General features: G+C 35.8%; 1 protein-coding gene across 2 annotated transcripts in view; it reads right to left on the bottom strand.

Annotated features, from left to right (window-relative positions):
- Nucleotides 1-205: 205 nt before the first annotated feature.
- Nucleotides 206-10,185, bottom strand: part of LOC126480990 (uncharacterized) — a 251,807-nt gene continuing 241,827 nt past the window's right edge. The window contains exons 25-26 of one of the 2 annotated variants that reach the window (XM_050104429.1): nucleotides 7,587-7,660; nucleotides 206-1,995 (exon numbers count right to left, since the gene is read on the bottom strand). In XM_050104429.1, coding sequence (XP_049960386.1) covers nucleotides 1,921-1,995; nucleotides 7,587-7,660 — 149 coding nt within the window. In that variant the 3' untranslated portion in view covers nucleotides 206-1,920. Of the gene's footprint in view, nucleotides 1,996-7,460; nucleotides 7,535-7,586; nucleotides 7,661-10,185 lie in introns of both variants that reach the window. The other variant, XM_050104428.1, reaches the window with a different exon arrangement.

Here is a 10,185-nt window from a genome sequence, read left to right as displayed (position 1 = left end):
CACTGGGAGTGCCTAGACAAAATCACCTGAAGACGACAAGCAGGAAACATTGCCGCAGAATCATGCCTTGACTCAGTTGATAACTCAAGAAGACTTCGACATAAAAATTCCTCGAGAAAGCCTTCATTATCATAAAGACGTAATATTTAGCATCAGCTTTAAGAGTAGGTCTGGAGCTCTTTTAAATATAGTCTTAAGAACACACTTAGATTTAGAAAAATATATTTTATTTTCAAACTGTACAGCATTAGCCTTGTGTTAGAAAAATATTATTTTCAGATATCCATATATAATCTCACTGAACAGTACAGTATAGTACATGTTTGTAACATAAAATTTTTATTGTACTTATATAGTATAAATAATGATTTGTACCAGCAGGGTCATTTTGCACTCTTCCATGTTAAAAACCAAACTGATTCTCAGTCACTTCCAACATTTTACAAATTCACATTTGCACAACAAAAGTATTTTTATATTATTTGTTGCTTGGCATAGTAAAATAGCAAAACTGAGTGTAAAACAAATCACATATAATAATAAAATGTAGCTTGTAATATTCTCAGGCCATGTTCATCCACAACATAAACTCTTGATCGGTCAATGGTACATACTAGCACAATGTGTCCTTTTATGGGCATATTCTTAATGCTTGAGTGATGCTATTGTCAATTTATTTCCATTCATCACAAGGACATGCCCACTTGGTACAAATGTAGTCATGATCATTTCATGTCGCATAAAGTATCAAGATTTTTAATTATAAATTACTAAAGTGCATTCTACTATTTTTGTTGTCTGGTATGGCTTCATATTCCTTACATGATGAAACACTGTTTACATTTGATGAATGCAAACATAACTTCTGTGTGTTTCAACAAATCAGAATAGTAGTCTGCAATATGTCAAAAATAAACTAATATAGTGGATCTTTTGTTAATGAAAGTAAGACACGTTAATCACATTTAGAACCTTAAGGCACTACAAGAACACTTCTGACAAATACTACCGATAACTACATTGCAAACATTTTACACTAAGGCTTAAACATAATAGCTTCTATCTCAGAGTATTCTTAAAACAGCTTGAATGAGTCATGCAAATATCATCACAGTATCTGTGGTTAAGTGAAACAGATCTCCATCACCTAGAAGCAAACATTTTAAAAAATAATCAAATTCTAAAAGAAGAGAGAACTCAACTTTTGCACTTTTTATAACTGTCTTGTTGAAGACACAAAACAGTCTCACATAACATGAACTTTTATATGATGATTTTGTTACATAAGCAATTAACAATTGTCATTCAAGGGTTCTATTAAATCTACAGTGTCAGAATAGATAACATTTATCCAGCTAAAAAATTTACTATCTCCAACAAATTGTACCTTTAAGTTGATTTACAGCTGCCATCTAATGACTAGCTACAGTACACAACGTACCAGAGACTCTATAGAAGAGACATTTTCAGTCAGTTCTTCAACTATGTGAGATGAAAATATTATTTGTCACAAGTTCAACTTATATGCTTGGTAACTCTAATAATGTGTGAGGTATGAATCACTAGATCCTGTCAATATACTTTACTTCAGCATCAAGAATTTAAGTATTCAGCATGGAATACCTTGTACAGTGTTCTAGTGCTGCTTTCACACATATAAAGAAAATTTAGCACATATGCCATTTTTTAAACACACACGGACATGCTACTTTACTGCTTTATTATCAAACGGATTTTATATTCACCAACTAAATGTGTGTCTTGGGCAAAAAAGGAGCTGTGGAGCCCACAAGTTATATTCAAAAGACAGACATATGCAGGCTGTAGTAGTTATTGTATTATTTGGAAACAGCAGTTAATATATTTTTATCACTTGGTTTTGAAATTTAGCTACATTAGTATGAAAACACTACTAAACAGCTATGCAACTATTGCAGATGATGCCATCATATTAACTCCACAAGTTCCATCTCCACGATACACTCGATAATAGCCCTAGAAAGAAAATGCATATTAGAAACAAATTAAAAAGCATAACTCCTTGACAATAAATTACTGGTACTGTATCTTTAAAACAGTGTTTGAGTCAGGAGTTAAAATATGTTTTAAGGTGAATTACACAAAGAATTATTATGTGCTTGAGCCTAAACAAAATTATTTTAGGATAGTCATCATACAAGTAAAAGCCATTCTATTATGAGAGATACAAAAACCATGAGAATGAATGAAACTTATTTGAGACTTACAACTCTAGAACTCTTGTAACAATTTCAAGCAAACCTATTATACACAAGAGCTCGTACTACGTATTAGGAGGTAATTGCCATTGAAAGCAAGGGATTCCCAGTACCTCTATTTGTGGAAAAGTGGTGAAATGTAAGCACCAACACTGGAGTCAAATCTATTAAGTACTGTGGAATGGATCTGAGGTCACCATGTTCACCCCATGGGCAGTTTTATGTTGCTTGCTCTTGGGTGGGTTCAAATAAGGTTTTATTTATTCGTGTAACTGGAGAGGAAACTAAAAATATTGTATATAATCAAGTTAAATTAGTATTATGGTGAATTTGTGAATGATGTTACTATATAATTTGTATAGGATATTTACGCTTTTGAAAAAGTGTAAATAAATCATGTTTTTACATTATGGGCAGATTTCATTCCTTATGTAAATGGGCAACAGTTTCAAATAATTAAAAAAAGATTACATATAGTAATTAAAAACACTTATCATGAGACAATCTGCTGCTGACTTTTGGAACTAAGTGGTGAGAACATTTGATTTCCAATGAGTAATCACTTGTCACTAGTTATGAAATGCAAACTCAACATCCGAAACACACCCTTCCAAAACAGTGAAGCAGCTTTTCTGTTTATGTGGTGGAATGCATTAAAATGGAGTAGTATGAGAATCAGAAAAGAAGATGACATTATTAATATATCACTAGATGGAATGGCGTTAGAACAGATTCAGTCGTTCCAGTATTTGGGAAACTTGATAACTTCCAGCAGAATTTGTAAAGAGGAAATGAAACACATTATCTCCATGGGAAAGGCACCTTTTGAGGGAGTGAAAGGCGTGCTGACAGCCGGAAGCATCCCCATTACACTCAGGAAGGAGTTCACCAAATGTGTGTGGAGAGTGTTGCCTTATGCTTCTGAAATGTGGACAGTCAGACAGAAAGAACAAATGTGTGTAGAAGTTTTGAAATATGGTCATGCAGAAGAATGGAGAATGTGAATTAGATCAACAGAATGAGAAATGAGGATGTGCTGAGCAAGGCATGAGAGAAGAGGAACTTCATGAGAATGATATAGAAGAGGAAAACATCTTTGATGCGAAACATATTAAACAGGAATTATCTACTACAGAAAAGCGAAAGGGAGAGAGAGAGAGAGAGAGAGAGAGAGAGAGAGAGAGAGAGAGAGAGAGAGAGAAGAAGAGGAAAAGGAGAAGATTTAGAATGCTAACAGATGTGAAGAGAGGAAAAAATTACAAGCAAATGAAGGAGGATTCCCAGGACAGAGAGAAATCGACGATGTCCAGTTGATACCAGTCCGAGGGCAGAGTTACTGAAAGAAGAGAAGTAGTATGTTATGAACAATCATGCACAAATGGAACATATATTTTGAACTGGAGGCAGGTGGGGTTTTAGTGTGCTATCACCAACAAGGTTGTTAGTCATGCCACAGACTGAGGAAAGATGAGGACAGTTATTGGCTGCATCGTTTTCAGGTAAATCACAATAGTGTTCCACAGTGCTCAATCATGGGCTCATGTCTATTCTTCCCCAGTGTTACTGATCCACCATTTTATTTGAATCAGGAGACAGAAATAGTACTCTTTGTAGATGCTACAAACATTATTGTCAAGTAGCAGCATCAGTAGGGAATTAGTGAAATATGTTTTTGTTTTGGTCTTACACAAATAGGCTAGCTTTAAACTTGGCACAAAACTGGATGAGGCATGTCTTTCAGTAAAGAATAGCACATCTCATACTAAGGAGTGCATCACCAAAAATATTAGGGTATAAATTTTTAATGTACTTGGTAGTGTATATTTGTGGAAACTCAGAAGAAGAAGGAGGAGGAGGAGGAGGGGGGAGAGAGAGAGAGAGAGGGGGGGGGGGAGAGAGAGGGGGGGAGAGAGAGAGGGGGAGAGAGAGAGGGGGAGAGAGAGAGGGGGAGAGAGAGAGAGAGAGAGGGAGAGAGAGAGAGAGAGAGAGGGAGAGGGAGAGGGAGAGGGAGAGGGAGAGAGAGAGGGAGAGGGAGAGGGAGAGAGAGAGAGAGAGAGAGAGGGAGAGGGAGAGGGAGAGAGAGAGGGAGAGGGAGAGAGAGAGAGAGAGGGGGGGAGAGAGAGAGAGAGAGAGAGAGAATAGGCTGGTGGTTCAGACCTTTTTGCCAAATGAATAACTGCTAACTTTGAGGATATAAAAATCAGTATTTTAACATCATCTGAATACTTTCATTTACTGAAGTCCTACTGGATAATATCATGGAATAACTCCTCATGCAGTCAAAAAGTATTCATTACACAAAAGAAAGTTATTAGAGTGATTTGTGGTGATCACACATGTACATTTTGTAGCCATATGTTTATGCAATTGGAAATTAAAAACAGACACAGGGAAAATTTAATAAATTATGAAATTTACTGTCAATAATCTCTTACCGTTTGAAAGCAGTTTGGAAGACAATGCTAGAAGAAAAAAGGATCTACACAGTGAATTTAACTTTGGCAAAGAATGTCAGCCCTTGGCACCTACAGGAAACAGTGGCCACATGTTAGTGAGTTGCGCTTGATTGAATGTGTGTGTCTTTTCTACTTCTGATGACGGACATAGTCTGAAAGCTGAGTATTTGCATCATGCCTATCTGTGACTCAGTGCCTACTCTATGTGGTGACTAGGAATTTATCCTTCCTACAATATTGTTTGGCATAAAAAATGTGTGAAATATACAGTTATGAAACTCTCTGACAATATGCCTATACAAATAAAATGTCTGATGACAGACAGCAGAATAGTGTTCAAATACTGATTAAATCAGTTTCTTTTATACTATAGAAGAATTTTTGAATAGAATAAGTAATCAATTACAAATCTGTAAGTGTCAAGAAAGTAACCGTATAATCATACTTTTTAACTGTCTCTGCTATTGTCCGCATTTATTGAAAATATGGTCTATGGAACATGGAACAAATTAACTAACTATCCATCCAAGCATACACATTAAGTAATTTAGGGGACCCACACTAAACATAAATCTGCTAGGTCAGTTGAGGAATTGGACCCAATACTCGAGAAAGCAACTCTACCAGTGCGTTAAAAATTGTGTCACGTCACTGGAGGTGTATGGGAGCAATTATACAGTGATTTATCATCATTCAAAATACAACTTTATTCACACTTAACTTACAAATTGTAGAAGTTACATAACACCTTTAATTACAAATGCAGAGGTGCTGTTTAATGATTCCCAGGGGTGTGGTGCCAGTGTGAAGGACAGACAAATGGAGTGTCGAGAGAATAGTGAGAGAAGGAAAAATTGATGTGGATGAATTACAAAGGTACAACTAAGAGGGTAAGGATGATATGAAAACAGGAGGGTGGAAATAGTAAAGGAAGAGGAGTGGCAGTAAAAGCAGTGTGCACTAGGGGAAATTCCAGAGGCTGCGGGAATGAAGATGGGGAATATTAGAAAAATATCAGCTTTCAGACAAATTACTTCTTCAGAAATAGAACTCTCACAGCCCCATGGCCGATGCCTCTGAGTACTAAGCCCCAACTGCTAAAACCCAATCCAACAGTTGGAGTCAGGTCTTGGTGCCCAGAGACAGTGGCCGTATGTGTGTGTGTGTGTGGTTTTTTTTGCTACTGTGTGAATGTGTGAGTGTTCTATTTCTGAAAAAGGACTTAGTCCAAAATCTGATATATTTCTAGTGTTCCTTTTTCTTTTTTATGTTTTTCAGCAACTCAACACCTCCTCTACAGGGTGACTGGCAATCTATCCTTTCCATTCTATTCTGGACTTTCCTTTGTTTGAATATGCTGGAGAGAATATTCTCACAAAAGAAACTATTTCTGCAGTGGACCCACAAATCAATGGTGCAAAACAGCCATTCAAAGTCAACCATATCATGCTGAGAAGCATACTCTACCCCTTCCTCAGGATCTCTGTGGATTTCCTCAGGATCTCTGTGGATTTCTGTTATTACAACACGTAGGTGGCCTGAGGTTGAAACAACTGAAGAAAGTAGATGTGGAAAATACAGTATATGTGAAAAGGAAAGAAACTGGAACTTATGCATTGGGGAAAAATAAGAGTTAGTGAGTACTCAACTTGATTATTGACAATTTACAATACTGTTACATAATACCAGGGGGAGCACTCCAATAGCTACTAACTTAAAAGCATTGGGTGAGGAGAAATATTTTGCTTTATCTTCATTCTTATCATTACTTTCTTAAAACAAAAGAAGTACACAAATTCAATTATTGATACATGCTATTATGCTGCAAATGTTCCATTTAATTTCCGAGTCTAATTTCCTCCAATGAAAAATAACCTTTTAATTTTGAAGTTTTTTCCTTTTTCTTTGTTTTTTTTCTTTCTTTTCATGGAATCAAAATATTTCTGGAGCCCATTGGCACCATAACTATCTGAGTGGCAGCAGACTTTCTCATAATGAAACATTTGACCACGCATTCACTTTAACGAGATCACAACTGCTTACATTTCAGATGGCTATTCTCAGTCTGCCTCCGACCTCACACCTAAGACACACAAAAACTATTCAAGACCCTGGATAATGGCACTGATAACTTCTGTCACGAGCATGTGGGATTCTCCATCTTCCTTCACACTTCTCATTAACCATCTGTTGCAGCACACACACATTATACATACTGTTAGGTCTGACAACTAGGTCATAACAGACCCACTGATAGAGTGAACATATATAAAATTGCGTCTAATTGGACCATTCACTCCAAGTGCTCAACTTTTCTTGTTAGGTTTTTTGTATCAAAATTTGTGCTTATTGTACCAAGATCTTTGTTGAAAGTTTCCATTTACGAGAGAGTGACATACTGCGGCAATATAGATTACAGTAATTGAGGTATGTTGAAACAAGTTTATGACAGCAGTGATCTGTTGCCCATGATATACACCACTACACTGAACTGCGTGTCATATGAAGCAAGTTACTAAACTTTGTTATCTACAAGTACCACACAAAAATATAAATACGTATACACAAATTACTGCAATGTGACAACTTTATAAATATGAATTGAGACTACAATTACTGGATTTAAGCTAAAATTCATCTACAAGGAAATGTAAACTGGAGTGACAGGAACAAAAGATGTCACTACCATTGAAAGAACCATTTTCTTAAAAATAAAAGAGGCTGTGAGGCAAGACACCACAACACAAATTTTCCATGCAGACAATACCTGTTCGCCCCAGCTGTCCCCCCAGCTGTTCTTAATGATCCAGAACGGGAGTGTCTTTTTGAATAGTGGATATTCTGTAAAAGTAAAACATTTAGTATAATTTAGAACTTGTTCATAATACATTACCTTCTCCCCCCAGAATGTACCCCAACTGTTTTTTATTATCCAATATGGGAGCAGCTTGTGACGAAAATAAGTTTCTGTAAAACCAAAAGAATTCATGCAGTGATTTGAAATACATTCCTACAGTTCATTAAAAGTAACAGGGTAGTACACAAATAGAATTTCTGGCACATTCTGTGTAGCTTTAGTCAGTAGAAAGCATGAGTTACTCAAATTCAAATGTCATACATTTTACCACTTATGAAATGTAAAAATTTCACCTGTGATCTGTTTATTCTAGCTTTATCATTTTGGTGCAGAGTCCAACAGTCACTTAAATACAGAAGAGCAACTTCAGACTTCATGAAACCATTAACATATTCCAATAAAAGATAAAGAAAGACTGAAATTAGAACAAAACACTGTGCTGTTATATGGGGGAGAGGTGGTATAGAAAAACGGGAGTGGGGCAAGAGGGGGAGGGGAAAAACATAGGCAAAGGGGGAGGATAACAGTATACTTTGTATCTACTTGTGTTTTCTGTTGTTATTCATGTAAAACTAGTAATTTAAAAAACATTGGCAAGAACGTAAATTATTAAAGTTATATAATTTTAAAATTTTTTTTAGAGTTTCTTAAATTTAAAAAGTTAATAAGAAATATTAAAGGCTTGTGCAAATGCCAGCAACTGTCATATCTCAAAATCATAAAAAATATACAGACCTTTTATACATCTAATTTTAAAAAAATTTTGTTGTACTAAAGCAAATGCTTATATTAAACCACATACATATGTATAATTAAAGGACTGACATCATCATGATGAACATGTTATAAGAATATGTATCTTTAACTAAACAAACAAGCACAAAAAGGTCATTATTAAAAAAATTGCACTCATTACCCATATGACGAAAGGAATGCAAACAACCATCAATAAAACTGTTAAAATTAAATTACAATAAAATAAAATGAAATTAGGACAGTAATGCTCTCTGTTGGACTGTTTGTAGTGTTGCATTGCTGTACCTAAACCACTTCTGTGTTTACTTCCATGTTTTCAGTAGCATGTGGTAGGCTCAGCATGGGCGCCTCATCGCACATAGTAGCGGTAACCAGCTGCCACTTCTTTCCAAAGTCTGCTCTTGTAGATTTCACTTGTGGATCAGATCACTGAAAATGCTGAAAAAGGAACTCCAGGAGGAACCATTCTGATAGTTCAGCAGATTTACAGGATCCTGCATTCTGTGTGCCTGAATTTCAAGTTCTTCAAAAATATCTAGTGTCTGCCTCCCATCACCTCTTATGTAAAATTGTAAGATTTCTTTGTGGGCATTTAACAGCATGTCTACACCCAACCAAAGGTCACAAAGGCTGTGTTATTACTATGGAGAAATCAATGTCCTTTAAATCAAGTCTCAAAATCTTGTTCTGCCTGCTCTATGTATATTTTTTTGCCATTACTACACTTGATCTAGTATACTTCCAAACTTGTAAATGGATTCTTGTTATTATCAATGTTGTGGTGGTGGTGTATTTTATGTGGTTTTTCTGCTCAGAAACATATGTGAACTCTGCTGTTATGAAAATATTTTGCAAATTTGACAAAGAGCTGATGTAATAATTCACTGACCCACACCATATTTACCCGAGCAGAAAAAGAGGTTCTTTGCAAAAATTTTATTTTTAACATAATATAATCAAAATTACAAACTGTTTTATTGATATAAAATATTTCCCTAAGAAAGTTAACATTCTAAGTACTCTTAACTTATATCATTTATTGATTTCTACATTTTGATGATAAAAGGAGAAATAAAATAAACAAAAAGAAAGGGTTTACCTCAACTTTTATTTTCGCTTCCTTTTTTGCTTACCATCTTTGTGGTATAAATAGTTTTAATCTTTCTTGTCATATTGTCATCATCACTGGTATTGCTATCTTCATTTTGTTTGTAGACCTACTGGCTGCCTTGGATATTATGACATATGCTGAGCCAACCATAGCATTGGATATGCAGGACTTTTTCAATCCTTTCATAATACATTTGCTTGAGGTTCTGACCCAGGCAGTAAGGATCCAACAGCCCAGCATGGGTACTGAGGGTTTCCTTAACATCTCTGTTGGGGTGACAGTATGGTCTCCTTGAAAAAGCCACTCAATGTAAAGCTGTCACAGGTGAACCTTAAAAGGTCTTTCCACAACAACATCCATTACTTGATGTTGTTAGGTCGTGTCATCAGGAATTATTACTGGGTGTTGTTCTTTGTTATCAAATCGTTAACTTCCCACGTGAGGTGTCCCCTGAAAGAATCCAGCATCTTCCAAACAACTTTCAATCACTCTAGCATCTGGTCATTTTTCATCCATCCCTTTTCTGGGCATCTAAAGATAATGCCCTGCTAGCAATTTTTCTTTTGGTATCCCTTTCCAGTGAAGAATCACGTATTGGGGGGAGCTTCCTTTCCATCCGCTAGAGCACCCAGGATTACAGTTATACTGGACTTTTCTCAGCCATTACGTTGTTATAGGAATACTTTTAATGCCCTTCACATTGACAATAACATTTGATGGCATATCAGGATAAAGAGACGTCTGATTGGTAATACCCATATGATATGG

Source organism: Schistocerca serialis, chromosome 5, assembly GCF_023864345.2.
Source record: "Schistocerca serialis cubense isolate TAMUIC-IGC-003099 chromosome 5, iqSchSeri2.2, whole genome shotgun sequence".
In the NCBI taxonomy this organism is placed as follows: domain Eukaryota; kingdom Metazoa; phylum Arthropoda; class Insecta; order Orthoptera; family Acrididae; genus Schistocerca; species Schistocerca serialis.
Note: the sequence above shows the minus strand (reverse complement) of the source record. Positions and strands in the feature narration are given on the sequence as shown.